The 19,992-nt window shown below is 42.6% G+C and overlaps 2 protein-coding genes across 2 annotated transcripts; both read right to left on the reverse strand.

Moving 5' to 3' along the window:
- Positions 1 to 468: 468 nt before the first annotated feature.
- On the reverse strand, positions 469 to 4,514 carry LOC129848769 (GLIPR1-like protein 1; the record flags this gene model as incomplete). Its single annotated transcript, XM_055915875.1, is given in 4 exon segments — positions 469 to 563; positions 2,617 to 2,735; positions 3,334 to 3,588; positions 4,177 to 4,514. Coding segments are annotated over 4 exon segments (661 nt in total), but the record flags the coding sequence as incomplete, so codon positions are not given.
- A 3,076-nt stretch (positions 4,515 to 7,590) lies between these two features.
- LOC129848768 (cytidine monophosphate-N-acetylneuraminic acid hydroxylase-like) lies at positions 7,591 to 16,991 on the reverse strand. The gene is made up of 9 exons (XM_055915874.1): positions 16,926 to 16,991; positions 16,744 to 16,825; positions 15,725 to 15,862; positions 15,293 to 15,428; positions 15,007 to 15,147; positions 14,356 to 14,530; positions 13,324 to 13,440; positions 8,156 to 8,271; positions 7,591 to 7,971 (listed from the first exon to the last, which is right to left on the reverse strand). The coding sequence occupies exons 1-9, from the start codon at positions 16,989 to 16,991 to the stop codon at positions 7,830 to 7,832; spliced, it is 1,113 nt and encodes a 370-aa protein (XP_055771849.1). The 3' UTR covers positions 7,591 to 7,829.
- Between the last annotated feature and the right edge of the window lie 3,001 nt (positions 16,992 to 19,992).

The raw sequence follows: 19,992 nt of genomic DNA on the forward strand, positions 1-19,992 counted from the left end.
TCATGTACAAGGGAAAGAGTATTGGTGTTGAACATGTATAATGTACAAGGGAAAGAGTATTGGTGTTGTTGAACATGTATCATGTACAAGGGAAAGAGTATTGGTGTTGTTGAACATGTATCATGTACAAGGGAAAGAGTATTGGTGTTGTTGAACATGTATCATGTACAAGGGAAAGAGTATTGGTGTTGTTGAACATGTAGCATGTACAAGGGAAAGAGTATTGGTGTTGAACATGTATCATGTACAAGGGAAAGAGTATTGGTGTTGAACATGTATCATGTACAAGGGAAAGAGTATTGGTGTTGAACATGTAGCATGTACAAGGGAAAGAGTATTGGTGTTGTTGAACGTGTAGCATGTACAATTGGTGTTGTTTTGAAGGAATATGTTGAACATTCAGACCATCACAGGGTTGTCCTTCATCTTATTTTATTGGGTGTGGGAAATGGTAACTGACAGACTCACGGCAGAGCTTGGCCTGGCATTGATTGTTTCCCCCCTCACAAGAGCTGCATTCTTCCAACCCCTTCAGGTATGGTAACATCTCAACCACGTTTCCCCTGGAGAAAGAACATCCTTTTCATTTATCCAAAATGTTTCTATAATCAGAGCATCTTAGACTTTTTTTTTAAGGGAAAGTACAAGGTTGCATAATTCCAATAACCTTTCAAAAATCCCCTGGTGTTCCAAAAATGATTCATTTTGCATCATATGATGCAAAATGCATCATACCGGCTGTATTTCTGTATTTTGAAAGTTATATATCTTGAAATTGCTGACACTTTTTGGGACTATATATACAATGGACTAATGAAACAAATACCAAAATACACTGCTCAAAAAAATAAAGGGAACACTTAAACAACACAATGTAACTCCAAGTCAGTCACACTTCTGTGAAATCAAACTGTCCACGTAGGAAGCAACACTGATTGACAATAAATCTCACATGCTTTTGTGCAAATGGAATAGACAACAGGTGGAAATGATAGGCAATTAGCAAGACACCCCCAATAAAGGAGTGGTTCTGCAGGTGGTGACCACAGACCACTTCTCAGTTCCTATGCTTCCTGGCTGATGTTTTGGTCACTTTTGAATGCTTGCGGTTCTTTCACTCTAGTGGTAGCATGAGACGGAGTCTACAACCCACACAAGTGGCTCAGGTAGTGCAGCACATCCAGGATGGCACATCAATGCGAGCTGTGGCAAGAAGGTTTGCTGTGTCTGTCAGTGTAGTGTAAAGAGCATGGAGGCGCTACCAGGAGACAGGCCAGTACATCAGGAGACGTGGAGGAGGCCGTAGGAGGGCAACAACCCAGCAGCAGGACCGCTACCTCCGCCTTTGAGCAGGAGGAGCACTGCCAGAGCCCTGCAAAATGACCTCCAGCAGGCCACAAATGTGCATGTGTCTGCTCAAACGGTCAGAAACAGACTCCATGAGGGTGGTGTGAGGGCCCGACGTCCACAGGTGGGGGTTGTGCTTACAGCCCAACACCGTGCAGGACGTTTGGCATTTACCAGAGAACACCAAGATTGGCAAATTCGCCACTGGCGCCCTGTGCTCTTCACAGATGAAAGCAGGTTCACACTGAGCACATGTGACAGAGGTGACAGAGTCTGGAGACGCCGTGGAGAACGTTCTGCTGCCTGCAACATCCTCCAGCATGACCGGTTTGGTGGTGGGTCAGTCATGGTGTGGGGTGGCATTTCTTTGGGGGGCCGCACAGCCCTCCATGTGCTCGCCAGAGGTAGCCTGACTGCCATTAGGTACCGAGATGAGATCCTCAGACCCCTTGTGAGACCATATGCTGGTGCGGTTGGCCCTGGGTTCCTCCTAATGCAAGACAATGCTAGACCTCATGTGGCTGGAGTGTGTCAGCAGTTCCTGCAACAGGAAGGCATTGATGCTATGGACGGCCCCGCCCGTTCCCCAGACCTGAATCCAATTGAGCACATCTGGGACATCATGTCTCGCTCCATCCACCAACGCCACGTTGCACCACAGACTGTCCAGGAGTTGGCGGATGCTTTAGTCCAGGTCTGGGAGGAGATCCCTCAGGAGACCATCCGCCACCTCATCAGGAGCATGCCCAGGCGTTGTAGGGAGGTCAAACAGGCATGTGGAGGCCACACATACTACTGAGCCTCATTTTGACTTGTTTTAAGGACATTACATCAAAGTTGGATCAGCCTGTAGTGTGGTTTTCCACTTTAATTTTGAGTGTGACTCCAAATCCAGACCTCCATGGGTGATAAATTTGATTTCCATTGATAATTTTTTTGTGATTTTGTTGTCAGCACATTCAACTATGTAAAGAAAAAAGTATTTAATAAAAATATTTCATTCATTCAGATCTAGGATGTGTTATTTTAGTGTTCCCTTTATTTTTTTGAGCAGTGTAGTTTTTGGGTGGAATTTTCCTTTATGTGTACATGAATTGTTAGATATTACTGCACTGTTGGAGCGAGGAACACAAGCATTTCGCTACACCTGCAATAACATCTGTTAAATATGTGTATGTGACCAATACAATTTGGTTTAATTTGGTATATCTGTGTATTCAGTCTGCCTTATGCTTTGTAAATGTAATATGTGTATTCAGTCTGACTTACGCTTCGGCATAGTTACAAACAAATATGGCTCCCTCTTTATCAGAAAACGAAGTCCTGTCGACACCATTTGGGCATATTTGGACGGCGCAACCAACCTTGTAGCTCGTCGCCCATACAACCTGGGAATGCAAGCAAGCATGCAGTTGGCAAAGATGATGAAATATTGAGTTCCCCCTTTATACCAATGTTTTTTATAATAATAGGTCAAATAGTGGGTGCTTATATTTGTTCTGGTTCACACATGTACAAGTGTGCAGTGAAATAAGTGCTTTTTGCATATCCCACGGTCCCTGAGACAGATTCAGAGAGTGCGGTCAAGGTCAGGGATCAGCTGTTCTTTTTTTTTTATTTTACCTTTATTTAACTAGGCAAGTCAGTTAAGAACAAAATCTTATTTTCAATGACGGCCTAGGAACAGTGGGTTAACTGCCTTGTTCAGAGGCAGCACGACATATTATTACCTTGTCAGCTCGGGGATTCAATCTTGCAACCTTTTGGTTACTAGTCCAACGCTCTAACCACTAGGCTATTGATGGCACCCCTGGTGCAATTAGGGTTAAGTGCTGTGCTCAAGGACAGATCAATAGATATTTCACCTAGTTGGCTCGGGGATTTGAACTAGCAACCTTTTGGTTACTGGCCCAACGCTAAACCTGCATTGTGTCGTTGTGATGGTTTTTAGCAGTGATGCTGTAATATACAGTAGAGGACACGTACCTGTGTGTAGTGGCCACACATTTTTCCTGGTCTACACGCATTGCTTTGGTATGAGTAATCGTTCACTTCTTTGACCCATAAATCCATGGCGCGCATGACGGAGAACGTGGAGGGCGGGTATCCTGCCCAGATGTTCTCTCCCACGGAGGAGAAGACAGGGTGGACCCGTCTGACCTCTCTCAGGTAGATGTTGTGCTGGAAATCACAGTGTCTTGCCCAGGCCCTTGCAGTGATGGCCAAGCCCTCATCCCACGTCTTGAGAAAAAAAATACAACCAAATTAGTGGGTGTCTAAAAAAATGACAGTTTCTGTGATGTGAAACTGATTTACACGCCTCTATGGATCTGAGTGGCCTGTCCTTCTTTCATTCTAACATTGTTTTACAGGGCTCTACAGTGCGACCATTTTACTTGCCTATGCGACTACATATTTTGTCTGCGACCTGGAATTTTTATTTAGGAGCACCAGTGAGCCTCGAAAAATGTAGGATTCTAGCTTTATTACCTTACCTCAAATTTTTCATTGTGCACCTACATTTCTTTGTGTGCACCTACATTTTTCAACTTAGGCGCACACGTGGTTCTTGTAAAAATGGACAGTGTAGAGCCCTGTCTTATTCAACTATAGCCTACTCACAAGGCAATGTTTATATGCATTGTTGTTGCTTTAGGAAGCGTTTAAGCACTATTCACGTATTGAATATTCGTAATTGTCACTTTTCCAACTGCAAAAACAATCAAATTCCGAATTATTTCCATGGAACCAGTATTAGCTATATTATGGTATTGCTGAGTTTTGACTTGAGAATCCAGTGTTGCATGCTCTCATTGCCTCACTGCTTACCATGTAGAGCATATTTCTGGCTGGTGGATTCACAGAGGATCGGTTGTCGTTGTGTATCCTCACACAGTCGTCGATGAACTTCTTGTCAGTGATGCCAGGAAATGGGTTGTACTCTGAGGACTCGATATTAGGGACAGATGAGCCCAGGAAAATCACAACCCACAGCAATCCCTGCAGCAGTAGCTGCCCCATGCTTCAGGTACAGACGATTGAACCAGGACACAAACGTCTCACATCACATCTCCTTTCTCAGTAAAGCAGCTTGTTTCAAACAGGAACTGAGACGTCTGCATATTTTACTGCTGGATGGCGAGGAGGAAGGAAGTCGGTGTGAAATGCTGTGTACTAGTGAGTCTGTACCATGTAACGTTAGTAGTGTAATAAACTGGCAAAAGATGGAGGTAACCTACTGGGCAGAAAATGGTTGAATAAACGTTGTTTCCACGTCATTTCTGTGTTGTTATGTGTTAATAACATTTAGACTACGTTACCCAGCAGGCTATGCGGGAGGCAGATGGTTAAAGAATGCCTTGCATGGCTAAACATGGAGTTTTCTAGCTGAAGTATATGTTCATTAAAAGTAGTTAAACCTATGCACCGGTTTGTCATTATATAAGGAACAAACATAACAATTTCAACCGGAAAAAAATCCATGTGATGTCGTTGAATCAACGTGAAAAACTGATAGGATATGCAAAAAGTCAACATAAGCACATGTCATCTTTTTTTTCACCCAACTTTTAACCTAAATCGAATGGAATGGTGACATTTGTTGATTTCGAGTTGAATTGACAGCTGACAACTCAAACAAACGTAAATCAAAACTAGACGTTGAACTGATGTCTGTGGCCAGTGTGAAAGCCTTGGTGATGGTGGCATCCAACTCATAAAGGAGATTAGGGTAATTTCATGTCATTGTTGAAAGTGAGAGACAGAGAGGAAGATACAGGGAGAGACTTATCTAGAGCGATAGCTAGAGAGAGTTTCGGTCTCTCTAGGATCCTGTAAGGCTAGGAAAAAGTGTGGTATTGTGCTTAGCTTAACTTCCTTTATTCATGTGTGAACGAGAGAATTCAGCAGTTCTGTTTGAATCTACTGGAGTGTGTGTGTGCGTGTGTGTGCGTGACTTCAGCAAGGCTGTGGTTTTCTGAACTTCTATTGAGTCAGTTCTGTGAACTTCTCATCACTCTTCAGGCAGACAGTAACTCTGGGTAGCTTTGTCACAGTGTCTTACATGTCTATCAATCAATGCAACAGATAAAGTATTTTTGTTTTTTAAATAATTTCTGGAGGATTGAGTTACTTCTGAGAAGCTATATATTACATGTATCGGGCCCTACTCATAACTTAGAATAACTAGATTTCTCCCCGAGGGACTTCATTGGTTGTCAGTGTCATGACGTTGCCCTCTTTGGGTACAGCGAGCACCATCCCCCTCTCTCTGGCTGCTGCGACCTCAGGTCATAAATTCCTGGAGGAGATGATCTCCTCATGGCCACAGTATAGAGAGAGAGTGAGTTTTCATAGAGAGAACAAAGGAATTTCTTCCACCTCACAGAACTTGAGGTCCGAACAGTATTCATGTTCTGGAGAACGTATAAAAGATCGGTGAAGAATCCAGCTACGAACTGGTCCATTTGGTACAATTTTGTGAAACTCATGGGAGACAATACGGCCACATTACCATAACGCTGCTTATACAATATCCTCAGAAATGAGGCTTACATCTAATTGTTGTATAAGATGAATGAGTGAGGATGATACTGTTTGTGAAATTGTGTGATGTGATTTTGGACTGTTTAATGAAGGAAACGCCAACTCCCTTTGGAGTTTAACTAAATCAGAGGACCGCCCATGAGCACAGTTATGGTCTGGCGTCCTGGGACAGGCCCTTTTCTGCTCTTCCGAATAAAACCCCAACCCGGGTTTTCTATCACCAGACCAGCTTACCTCGATAACGAAAGGGCCAAGGTTTGAGAGGAGACCGAGCTTACCTCAATTACGAGATGGCTAAAGGTTGCAGACCAGCTTACCACGAGAGGGCCAAGGTTTGAGTAGAGACCATAAACCTAAGGTTTGAGTAGATGGCTGAATCTTTTAACCATACCACGTGGTTAAACTCTTAGACTATCGATACCGACTGAATAAGAACAAATCTTTGATATTAATTACTAGTCTGCAGCTAGGAATTCGGTATCATAGAACGCAAAGACCGACAACCGCCGAAACATCTATCCTATAACGACATGAATGAATGTCACTCTGAACTATCCATTCTAATCACGACAGAGAGAGGGGGGACAGACTCTCCAACAGAAACAAACTTTTCAACAGAGATCCCGACGACACACTGAGCGTAAATATATATATTGATTGCAATTGTTCCCGAATGAGTGAGCGTTCATGTGCAAAGGATTAGCATTTCAATTGTTATAATTACCACTCTGTCTAACAAGCCGCCATACCGGTTTAGCCCACTAGGGCACAACCCCTTATCATTTCTTTGTAAACATATCTATTTTGTTTGTGTGATGCATTTCTGTGAATTACTTACTTAGTAAATATATGATTTTAAGACAATTGATGTATGGATGACTCATAGTGAAGACTGGGTGCGTGCAGATAACCAACAATTTACGATGTTTGGAATGAGACTAACGTGAGGTAAAAAGTAATTCATTAATTCGAAGAGTAATTGAACAGATATTAAAATATCTGGAAGTTATATTAGGAAAATTATAACTTTAATCTGAATATTTTCCTTGGTGCCCCGACTTCCTAGTTAATTACAGTTGCATGATTAATCAGTTTAATCGCGTAATAATAATTACAGAGAGTTATTTGATAAATAAGTCTTCAGTTTTAATGATGCCAAAGACACAACATCAGGTACATTGAAATCACACAACAGTTCATAACATTTTAAGTTGACAAATTCTAGTTGAGCCCCAGTGTACAGCAGCTTAATACAGTACATTCATAAATGACTAAGCTGACTTCTCTGACCAGCATCCCATTCACAGCCTTACTAGCCAAAATCTAAAACTGGCTTTACGTTAACCAAACCCTTAACCCTAACATTAACTTAACCCTAACATTAACCCCTAACATTAACCTAACCCTAACATTAACTTAACCCTTAACCCAAACCTATTTTTATTTTTGTTATGAAAAAGGAAAAACTGAATTATGTTCAATTAGTAGGCGTTGGACAAATAGCAAATGCATTGTCAGTACACGTCCAAAATCATATAATCAATAATACACATGATAATCAATGATACAAGGTTTATTCATATTCTACATGTTAGTCATTTAGCAGACGCTCTTATCCAGAGCGGCATAGTAGTTAGTGCATATGTTTTCCTACTGTTTGGTAATGGTCCTCTACATACAGACCTGCCAAGCAACAATAGACGCTATGCTAATAGATTTCACTATTATATGAAAAAACTAATTCGAAAATGAACCCTAAATGAACCAATTCAGAAATTAAATATTGTCAGCCACGTCCCTTTTTCCCTGTTTCAGTAGCACAGGGAGGTTGGTGGTACCTACAGTGACAGGGAGAGCAGGTCTTCTTATTCATTACTATTCATTAATGGATACAGGCACAACGCTTGGTTCTCATCAGACAGTATAGTCTGCTTTTTCTAATACAATGTAGAAGCAGAGCCACTTTCTGTTTGGATTCCCTGGGGTTCAGCAGACCTCTGGTATGATGACACCTGCTGCAGGAACAAGTCCCAGTCTGGCCCAGCGACTGGCAACTCTGTCTGGAAGTGGTTCCAGAACCTGGACAAATAACCAAGACAGGTAAAATATTTGGGGTCCCAACCCACCAGTTGAGAATCGTTGCTCTAATGTACAGTAACGCAATACAATAGACTTCATAACGGTACGAGAGCTTACTGGTAGTGGTAGACGCCTGGGTCTGGTAAGTTAGGAAAGGAGGGAAGGTAAGGAGACGAGGTCTTACCGGTGGTGGTAGACGTCTGGCTCTCTGCTCAGACGGTTCTGGAAGCCGATATACAGGTCGTCCCAAAGAAGGCCATTCTTCACCACGTGCCTCATGACTCCGATCCTGGTCTTGATCTTTACAGAAGAGAAAGTAGTACACCGTCTATCTCTCAGTCCAATCAAGTTACATGAAATGGAAAACCAACGAATGATCCACTTGCAGATAGATGGCGGTCCTTTAAAAGCATGTTGGCATTTAAGCAGGGCAGGACTACAGCATTTTGGGCCCCGGGGCACCTACCACCAGGTAAACAGCTAACTTCTTGCATTTCAACACATTTTGCCATGGGGCAGAGAGAAAAATGGGCTGTTTTATAGTTCAATTTATGCTATTCTACACATTTTTCACATATGACAGAACATTTTGCCATGTTAAATCGAATTTTTTGCTATTCTACACATTTTCTGTTTTATAGCTCATCTCATGCTATTCTACACATTTTGCCCTGTGTGCCAGTTCGGTAATCCGGTCTTACACTTAAGGCAGTAGTGAGAACTGAGCCAGTAACAATTATCTTCAACTGAAAACAGCTTGGCATCAGATTTGCATCTGCCAACCACAACACATTGTGTTGAAGTTCTGCAGTAGCCTGCCATCTCGGTGTGTCTGTGCCTCGTACAGCGTTCACCTCTTATGAGAATGACACGAGTCCAGGGAAATGTTATTCTTATAGCAGATTTGTATCATGGTATGTTTCTGCCCCATAATGTTTGACCCCTAGAAACAGTTGTATTTTGTATTGATCCTTCTCATAAGTGGATTGCAGTGTACAGTGCCTTCAGAAGTATTCACACCCCTTGACTTTTTCCACATTTTGTTGTGTTACAGCCTGAATTACAAATGGATTACATTTAGTTTTTGTGTCACTGATCTACATACAATACCCCATAATGTCAAAGTGGAATTATGTTTTTAGAAATGTTTACAAATTAATTAAAAATAATTAATCAATAAGTATTCAACCCCTTTGTTATTGCAAGCCTAAATAAGTTCAGGAGTAAAAATGTGCTTAACAAGTCACAAGTTGCATTGACTCACTGTATGCAATAATATTATTTAACATTATTATTTTAAATGACGACCCCGTCTCTGTACCCCACACATATAATTAGCTGTAAGTTGCCTCAGTGGAGCAGTGAATTTCAAGCACAGTCAACCACAAAGACCAGGGGACTGGCACCTATTGGTAGATGGGGGGGGGGGGGGGGGGGGGGGGGGGGAGTAGACATTGAATATCTCTTTGAGCATAATGAAGTTATTAATTACACTTTGGATGCTGTATCAATACACACAGTCGTTACAAAGATAGAAGCGCCCTTCTTAAATCAGTTGCTGGAGAGGAAGGAAACCGCTCAGGGATTTCACCATGAGGCTAATTGTGATTTTAGAGAGAAAACTGAGGATGGATAAACAACATTGTAGTTATTCCATAATACTAACTTAAATGACAGAGGAAGAAAAAATTCAACAAGGTACTAAAGTAATACTGCAAGAAATGTGTCAAAGAAATTTACTTTTTGTCCTGAATGCAAAGTGTAATATTTGGAGAAAATGCAACATCACTGAGTACCACTCTTCATATTTTCAAGCATGGTAGTGGCTGCATCATGTTATGGGTATGCTTGTCTTCGTCAAGGACTAGGGAGGATAAAAATAAATGGAATATAGCTAAGCACTGGCTAAATCCTAGAAGAAAACCTGGTTCAGTCTGCTTTCCAACAGACACAGGGAGACAAATTCTCCTTTCAGCAGGACAACCTAAAACAAGATGCCAAATATACACTGGAGTTGCTTACCAAGACGACATTGAATGTTCCTGATTGGCCTGGTTAAAGTTTAAACTTAAATCAGCTTGAAAATCTATGGCATGGCTGTCTAGTAATGATCAACAACCAATTTGACAGAGCTTGACGAATTAAAAAAATAATGGGCAAATATTGTACAATTAAGGTGTGCAAAGCTCTCAGAGTCTAACACGAAACCCAAACCGGCTGCGCGCGTGCGCCAACGTGCACCATCGTGCATACATGTATTTTGTCCCCCCACACCAAATGCGATCACGACACGCAGGTTAATATATCAAAACAAACTCTGAACCAATTATATTAATTTGGGGACAGGTCAAAAAGCATTAAACATTTATGGCAATTTAGCTAGCTAGCTTGCACTTGCTAGCTAATTTGTCCTATTTAGCTAGCTTGCTGTTGTAGCTAATTTGTCCTGGGATATAAACATTGAGATGTTATTTTACCTGAAATGCTCAAGGTCCTCTACTCCACCAATTAATCCACACATAAAACGGTCAACTGAATCGTTTCTAGTCATCTCTCATCCTTCCAGGCTTTTTCTCCTCTTGACTTTATATTGCGATTGGCAACTTTCATAAATTAGGTGCATTACCGCCACTGACCTCGTTCGTCTTCAGTCACATAACCAATGAGGAGATGGCACGTGGGTACCTGCTTCTATAAACCAATGAGGAGATGGGAGAGGCAGGACTTGCACCGCGATCTGCGTCAGAAATAGAACTGACTTCTATTTTAGCCCTTGGCAACGCAGACGCTCGTTGGCGCGTGCGAGCAGTGTGGGTGCAATAATTGAATAATATAGATTTCTAAATATATTTTGCAACACTCGCACACGTGACGCGAGCGGTGTAGTAAACTTGTTACCCATGTACCGTGAAGAAGTATTTGCTCCCTTTCTGATTCTGATCATATTTTTGATTCTGAATGTTATCAGATCTTCAACCAAACCTAATATTAAATAAAAGGAACCTAAGTTTAGAAATAACAAAAAAATGATATTTATTTTATTTATTTAAATAACAAAGTTATGCAACACCTAATTCCTCTGTGTGAAAAAGTAATTGCCACCTTACACTCAATAACTGGTTGTGCCACCTTTAGCTGCAATGACCGCAACCAAATGCTTCCTGTAGTTGTTGATCAGTCTCTCACATTGCTGTGGAGGAATTTTGGCCCACTCTTGCATGCAGAACTGCTTTAACTCAGCAACATTTATGGGTTTTCAAGCATGAACTGCTCGTTTCAAGTCCTGCCGTAACATTTCAATTGGGATTAGGTCTGGACTTTGACTAGGCCATTCAAAAACTTCAAATGTGTTGCTTTTTAGCCACTCTCATGTAGACTCGATTGTGTGTTTTGTATCATTGTCTTGCTGCATGAGCTGTGCTTCAGCTTCAGCTCACCGGCGGATGTCCTGACATTCTACTGTAGAATTCTCTGATACAGAGCAGAATTCATGGTTCTTTCTATTAAGGCAAGTCGTCCAGGTCCTGAGCCAGAAAAACATCCCCAAACCAATACTGAAGGCACTGTACTTATCAAGCACTGCATTTAATCCAGCAACAATTATCTTCAACTGAAATCTGCCAAAAACAACACAGTTATGCATAGCAGATTGCCATATCTTTGTGTCTGTGAACAGCGTTCACCTCATGAGAATGACATGAATCCAGGGAAAAGTTTATTCTTATTTACAATTTTACCAGACACTCTTATCCAGAGCAATTTACAGTAGCAATTAGGGTTACAGTGCATTCGGAAAGTATTCAGACCACTTGACTTTTTCCACATTTTGTTACGTTACAGCCTTATTCTAATATAGATTTTTTTTAAACCTCATCTACACACAATACCCCATAATGACAAAGCAAAAACAGCTTTTTGAAATTTTTGTAAATGTATTGCATTTAAAAATATATATCACATTTACATAAGTATTCAGACCCTTTACTTTATTGAAGCACCTTTGGCAGCGATTACAGCCCTGAGTCTTCTTGGGTATGATACTACAAGCTTGGCACACCTGTATTTGGGGAGTTTCTCCCATTCTTCTCTGCAGATCCTCTCAAGCTCTGTCAGTTTGGATGGGGATCGTAGCTGCACAGCTATTTTCAGGTCTCTCCAGAGATGTTCGATCGGGTTCAAGTCCGGGCTTTGGCTGGGCCTCTCAAGGACATTAAGAGACTTGTCCCAAAGCCAGGTTTCCTCCAGACGTGACGCTTGGCATTCAGGCCAAAGAGTTCAATCTTGGTTTCATCAGACCAGAGAATCTTGTTTGTCATGGTCTGAGAGTCCTTTAGGTGCCTTTTGACATGTGCGTTTTACTGAGGAGTGGCTTCCGTCTGGCCACTTTACCATAAAGGCCTGATTGGTGGAGTTCTGCCAAGATCGTTGTCCTTCTGGAAGGTTCTCCCATCTCCACAGAGGAACTCTGGAGTTCTGTCAGAGTGACTTTCGGGTTCTTGGTCACCTCCCCGACCAAGGCCCTTCTCCCTCGAATCCTCAGTTTAGCCAGGCAGCCAGCTCTAGGAAGAGTCTTGGTGGTTCCAAATGTCTTCAATTTAAGAATGATGGAGGCCACTGTGTTCTAGGAAGACTACAATGGTGCAGATAATTTCTGATACCCTTCTCCAGATCTGTGCCTAAACATAATCCTGTCTCGGAGCTCTATGGACAATTCCTTTGACCCCATGGCTTGGTTTTGGTTTGACATGCACTGTCAACTGTGGAACCTTATATAGACAGGTCTGTGCCTTTCCAAATCATGTCCAATCAATTGAATTTACAACCGGTGGACTCCAGTCAAGTTGTAGAAACATCTCAAGGATGATCAATGGAAACAGGATGCACCTGAGCTCAATTTTGACTCTCATAGCAAAGGGTTTGAATACTTATGTAAAAAAAGTATTTTATAATTTCTTTACATTTGCAAAAATAATCTAGAAACCTATTTTCGCTTTGTCATTATGGGGTATTGTGTAGACTGATGAGGATGTATTTTATTTAACCCATTTTAGAATAAGGCTGTAACATAACAAAATGTGGAAAAAGTCAGGGGTCTGAATACTTTCTGAATGCACTGTAAGTGCCTTGCTCAAGGGAACATCAAAAGATTTTTCACATAGTAAGCTCAGGGATTTCAACCTCAACCTGTCGGTAACTGGCCCAGTGCTCATAACTGTTAGGCTACCTGCCATCCTTATGACAGATTTGTAACATGCTATGCTCCTGCTCCACAATGTTTGTTTTGATCCCTCTCAAGTGGAGTGCAGTGTACTTAATAATATACAGGTGAGCAGGTGTTGTAGCCATGCTCACCTCCTCATAAGGGTGCTCTCTAGTGGGCCTCTGAGTAGGGAAGGAGAGATCCATGAAGTCCACCAGATAGTTGTAGCCATTGTCTATCGGAATGAAGTCCTCATCTGTCTCAATGACCTTAAATACATATTACAAACAACAGTTAGGCTATGTTTAGTTGGAATTCAAACAATTTGTGTTATTCACTGACCTGCAGTTATGATAAATACCATATAACTAGAATATGAATAACCAGAATAACCAGAATCAATAACCAGAATCTAAAGAATTACCAGAATCTAAAAAGAAAGTAGCATAAGAATGAGAAGAATTGGAAAAGATTTGTTCTAATTTCAACCCTCGAACCCACTAGATTTGGGTTAAGAATTTATTTTTATTTTTCAAATTGATTGAACATGCCTGGCACAATGGAACCAAGGGTCATTGTCCCTAAAGTGTCAACCCTTCCCATCTGGCAATCCAAGCAGCCAAAATCAGCTGCTCCAAGGGCAGTTTCCTGGACATGGATTAAGCCTAGTCCTGGACCCCCCCAAATGTTTTATTCAGGAATAGGCTTAGTCTGTGTCCGTGAGAGCATCCGTACATGTTTTAAACATTCCAGAGATCTACAGAGAGAGAGAGGAAGTGAATGAAAAGGGTCGCGTTCAGTCGGTACAAAACCGAGAAACGTTTTAAAATTGAGATTGTCGATTGATAGATTGTCCAATAATAATTATAAATGTCCTTGTATGTTTTACTGCCTACTGAAAGCGAGTCAGGAGTAACCAGGAGTGTATTCCTAAATTGCAGACTGTTGCAAAAAGTTTGGTCTAAACCGTTTAGTCCAAACGGAAAACATTTCGCAATGAAAATGAGTTTCTATTGGACAAATTCAGGTTTCCGTTTGGTTCCAAGACTAAATGCTAATTGATTTCTGTTGAAAAACGTTTTGCAACAATCAGCGACTAATGAATCCACCCCAGCAGTCAGCTTGTAGATGTGCAGTAGAGCACTAAGAGCTCTGAGGACTTTTATATGGACAACAATATTTACCCGGACAACTAGATTGTAGTTTTTAAACCCTGCCCAGATGTAATAAAATTGGATCCAGCTTTTATGTTTAAATATCTCAGCGGTGATGGCCCTGTTCAGTTCATCCACGTACAAATCAAAGTCCCAACTGTCCTTATAGATGTTTGTCCCGGACGGAGGGTCGGTGATGGCTGTCCTGTGGTTATAGTCAAGTCATACATGATTTAAAGCGCATGTTCCCTGGGTTACAACATTAAAAATTAATGAAATAATGTAGGAAAAAACAGAATGTAGAAAGAGAACATAATGGTAGATAATGTAGGGAAGTGGGGTAATAATGGCAGACAATGTAGGAAAGTGATGTAATAGTGGTAAACAATGTAGGGTTGTGAGGTAATAATGGCAGACAATGTAGGGAAGTGAGGTAATAATGGTAGACAATATAAGGAAGTGATGCAAGAATGGTAGACAATGTAGGGAAGTGATGTAATAATGGTAAACAATGTAGGGAAGTGATGTAATAATGGTAAACAATGTAGGGAAGTGAGGTAATAATGGTATTGACAACAGAGGGAAACATCAACCACCAAAATGTGATTATTTCTATGGAGTATGGACTGATATGACAGACATGGACACACACACAGTTTGCTGATTGATGAGCAATCCTACCGGCTGGGGCTCATCAGAGCCAGGGCCAGATCGAGCACAGCGCCTGGCTTTGGTGTCCATGTTGTTATGCCTGGAGCGCTCTTCTTGATCAGGGCATTGAGCTCATCTGCGTTGTTTTTCGTGTTAGTTTCCTTAATGTACCTGTCAGTTAACTTATGTCAGTTGTCAATGTCAAATTGGGATGCAACTTATATTGAGTGAATGAAATTGAAGCAATAAGAGGAGTCAAAACCGAACCTGAACTAGAACGGAACTTGTACACAAAAGAGTAAACGTTTTGTGATACCTGTCTGAGGGATGTGCTTCCACAAAGTAACCGGCAAACGGGCAGTAGATCTTGGGCTGCAAGGACTTTACCAGCTGGGCCTTGTAGTTCATGAGCTTCTTCCTTTCATTCTTGATGAAATCGGCTTTCCAGCTCTCTGCAGGGAGAAACCGACACTAGTCAATGACTGAATTTCAGTTGTGTTTCCTTGATTCCTCGCTTCCTCTCCCCTTGCCTCCTCCTCAAAATGCATTGGAGGAGAACATCCGAGGGAAGGAACCTCAGATCTGTTCCGATGTGCTTTGAGGAGGAGATAAGGAGAGAGGAAATACAATTGAGATCCACTCCATGTGCAGGCAATAGCAAGGAAAACCCAAGGGAGCAATTCATTTCTCTGTTATTTGTCTGGCTGTCTGGCTGTACACTTGGACGCTGTATACCTGCCCACCTCACCTGTGTATTTTCCTCCACTGAAGGTCATGGGGAAGCCAGACGCCCCCCCAGCAAAGTCGCTCATCATCAGGTCTACATTGTGAGGCAGTCGGCCGTAGTTTGGCCTGGTGCAGTCCACCGTGTTGAGGATCATATGACCTGGGTGGGAGAACCAGGATCAGATGCACCCGTCAAATGAGATAAGGTTGAGATAAGGCTTTGGAGGTGCATTGTGTGCCTACCAGGTGGCACTGGCAGATACTTTTAATACTGAACTGACAATGACCTGAATCAGACAGGATGTGCACGTTCAATAAAGTAATGAGGCTTAATTATCCTGATGGAACCCATCTTTATATGGATGTATAATCTGCAGGTGGAAAACGTGTGATAAAGTCAGAATGTGTGACCTGCCTGTGCTTGTACACTGACTGTACAAAACATTAGGAACACATGCTCTTTCCGTGAAATAGACTGACCAGGTGAATCCAGGTGAAGGGTAGGATCACTTATTGATATCACTTGTTAAATCCACTCCAATCAGTGTAGATGAAGGGGAGGAGACAGGTTAAAGAAGAATTTTTAACCATTGAGACATGGATTGTGTATGTGTGTCACTCAGAGGGTGAGTGGGCAAGACAAAATATTTAAGTGTCTTTGAAGGGGGTATGGTAGTAGGTACCAGTAACACCGGTTTGAGTGTGTCAAGAACTGCAGCGCTGCTGGGTTTCCATCCAAAAGAAATCCATCCAACTTGACACAACTGTGGGAAGCATTGGAGTCAACATGGGCCAGCATCACTGTGGAACGCTTTCGATACCTTGTAGAGTCCATGCCAATAGAGTCCAATTGAGGTTGTTCTGATGGCAAAGGGGGTGCAACTCAATATTAGGAAGGTGTTCCTAATGTTTCGTACACTCGGTGTATATACCACTTAGCAGACCCTTTTATGAAAAGTGACTTCCTGTGACTGCAGGAATTGAACCCAGGACTCTGGTGAAGCTAGCACCATGTGCTCTTGCAAAGGACATGATGACTACCTTTATATTCAACAATGATACAGGTGTCCAATTCGGGGTGCACTTCATCCTTCAGAATCATGAATCTGAGGTGCTCATCAATCTGACAGAGATAACAGGAGAAGGTTATTAAAGAAGAGCCTTTTGACAGAGGTTCCTGTACCATATAAACTGTTAATTGAAAGTGAGCTGTTAATGCTTACGTTTTGCCAAATGCCAAAGGGAACTACGTTGATATTTGTCAGCTGCACCTGCCTTTTCTCCAGCATCCTGTAACATGATTCAACTTAAGACAGCATAAACCCACTAAGGTGACACCCTCATTTGTTCTATGGTTGTATAACCATGTGTGACATATACAGTTGAAGTCGAAAGTTTACATACACCTTAGCCAAATACATTTAATGTCACGGCCGTTTAAAGGAGTGGACCAAGGTGCAGCGCGATTGGAATACATCTTTTAATTCAACGAAGAACACTAAACAGCCAACCAACCAACCAACCAACCAACCAACCAACCAAACAAACAAACAAACAAACAAACAAAACGTGACGCCAACGTAGTGCTCACAGGCAACTAAACATGGACAACTACCCACCAAACCAACATGAAAAATGGCAAACCTAAATAGGCTCCCCAATCAGAGACAACGATAAACAGCTGTCTCTGATTGGGAACCCACTCAGGCCACCATAAACCTACAACCCCTAGACAATTCAAAATCCCCATAGATAACAAAAACCCTAGACAAGCCAAAAACCCATAGACAATACAACAACTAAACAAACCACCCCTTGTCACACCCTGCCCTAACCAAATATGAAAGAAAACAAGAAATAATAAAGTCAGGGCGTGACATTTAAACTCAGTTTTTCACAATTCCTGACATTTAATTACAGTAAAAATTCCCTGTTTTAGGTCAGTTAGGATCACCACTTTATTTTAAGAATGTGAAATGTCAGAATATTAGTGGAGAGAGTGATTTATTTTAGCTTTTATTTCTTTCATCACATTCCCAGTGGGTCAGATGTTTACATACACTCAATTAGTATTTGGTAGCATTGCCTTTAAATTGTTTAACTTGGGTCAAACATTGTGGGTAGCCTTCCACAAGCTTCCCACAATAAGTTGGGTGAATGTTGGCCCATTTCTCCCTACAGAGCTGGTGTAACTGAGTCAGGTTTGTAGAACGCTTCTCCTTCCTGAGCGGTATGACGGCTGCGTGGTCCCATGGTGTTTATACTTGCGTACTATTGTTTGTACAGATGAACGTGGTACCTTCAGGCGTTTGGAAATTGCTCTCAAGGATGAACATGACTTGAGTTCTACAATTTTTTTTCTGAGGTCTTGGCTGATTTCTTTAGATTTTCCCATGATGTCAAGCAAAGAGGCACTGAGTTTGAAGGTAGGCCTTGAAACACATCCACAGGTACACCTCCAATTGACTCAAATGATGTCAATTAGCCTATCTGAAGCTTCTAAAGCAATAACATAATTTTCTGGAATTTTCCAAGCTGTTTAAAGGCACAGTTAACTTAGTGTATGTAAACTTCTGACCCACTGGAATTGTGATAAAGTGAATTCTAAGTGAAATAATCTGTCTGTAAACATTTGTTGGAAAAATTACTGTGAGGGTGTTAGTGAAATTGAGAAAGGTGGAGTCAGGCGCAGGACACAGAGATAGGTTTAGTCCGATAGTTTACTCATAATGAGAATAATGTTCCAAACACGGAACACAAAATCCAAAGCACAAATAACACGAACCCACATGACAAACAATAACGCACAAAACAGAGAGGGAAGCCAGGGGTTTAAATAAGGAACATAATTGATGGAATAGAAATCAGGTGTGTAATAATGAAGACACAACCAAACGAACATGGATCGGTGGCGACTAGAAAGCCGGTGACGTCGACCGCCGAACGCCGCCGGAACAAGGAGAGGGACCAACTTCGGCGGAATTCGTGACAGTACCCCCCCTTGATGCGCGGCTCCAGCAACACGCAGACACCGGCCTCGGGGACGACCCGGAGGACGAGGCGCAGGGCGATCCGGATGGAGGCGGTGAAATTCCCGCAGGATAGATGGATCTAGGATGTCCTCCACCGGTACCCAGCATCTCTCCTCTGGACCGTACCCCTCCCACTCCACGAGGTACTGAAGGCCTCTCGCCCGACGTCTTGAGTTCATAACGGCTCCCACAGTATACGCCGGGCCCTCTCGATGTCCAGAGGGGGCGGAGGAACCTCCCGCACCTCAGACTGCTGGAGCAGACCAGCCACCACCGCCTGAGGAGAGACACATGGAACGAGGGGTTAATACGGTAATCAGGGGGGAGTTGCAAACTATAACAAACCTTGTTCAATCTCCTCAGGACTTTAAATGGCCCCACAAACTGCGGACCCAGCTTCCGGCAGGGCAGGTGAAGGGGCAGGTTTCGGGTCGAGAGCCAGACCCGGTCCCCCGGTGTATACACCGGGGCCTCACTGCGGTGGCGGTCGGCACTCGCCTTCTGCCGCCTGATGGCCCGTTGTAGACACACATGAGCAGCGTCCCATGTCGCCTCTGAGTGCCAAAACCATTCATCCACCGCAGGAGCCTCGATCTGGCTCTGATGCCACGGTGCCAGGACCGGCTGATAACCTAACACACACTGGAAAGGAGATAGGTTAGTGGAAGACTGGCGAAGGGAGGACTGGCGAAGGGAGTTTTGGGCCATCTCCGCCCAGGGGATGAAAACTGACCACTCCCCCGGCCGGTCCTGGCAACAGGACCGCAGAAACCTACCCACAACCTGGTTGACTCTCTCCACCTGCCCGTTACTCTCGGGGTGAAAACCTGATGTGAGGCTGACCGAGACCCCTAGGCGTTCCATAAACGCCCTCCATACTCTAGACGTAAATTGGGGACCCCGATCAGAAACTATATCCTCAGGAGTTATAAAGTAAGCAAAAATGGTTGTTAAACTATGGTTGAACTGACCCAACTTAGCCCTGAGATGTTTAGATCAGAATGTGTGACCTGCTTGTGATTGTACACTGACTGTACAAAAAGGAACACATGATCTTTCCGTGAACTAGACTGACCAGGTGAATCCAGGTGAAGGGTATGATCACTTATTGATGTCACTTGTTAAAGTGACAGGTTAAAGAAGGATTTTTAACCATTGAGACATGGATTGTGTATGTGTGTCACTCAGAGGGTGAGTGGGCAAGACAAAATATTTAAGTGTCTTTGAAGGGGGTATGGTAGTAGCTACCAGTAACACC

This window comes from Salvelinus fontinalis, unplaced genomic scaffold (assembly GCF_029448725.1).
Source record: "Salvelinus fontinalis isolate EN_2023a unplaced genomic scaffold, ASM2944872v1 scaffold_1171, whole genome shotgun sequence".
NCBI classification, from domain to species: Eukaryota; Metazoa; Chordata; class Actinopteri; order Salmoniformes; family Salmonidae; genus Salvelinus; species Salvelinus fontinalis.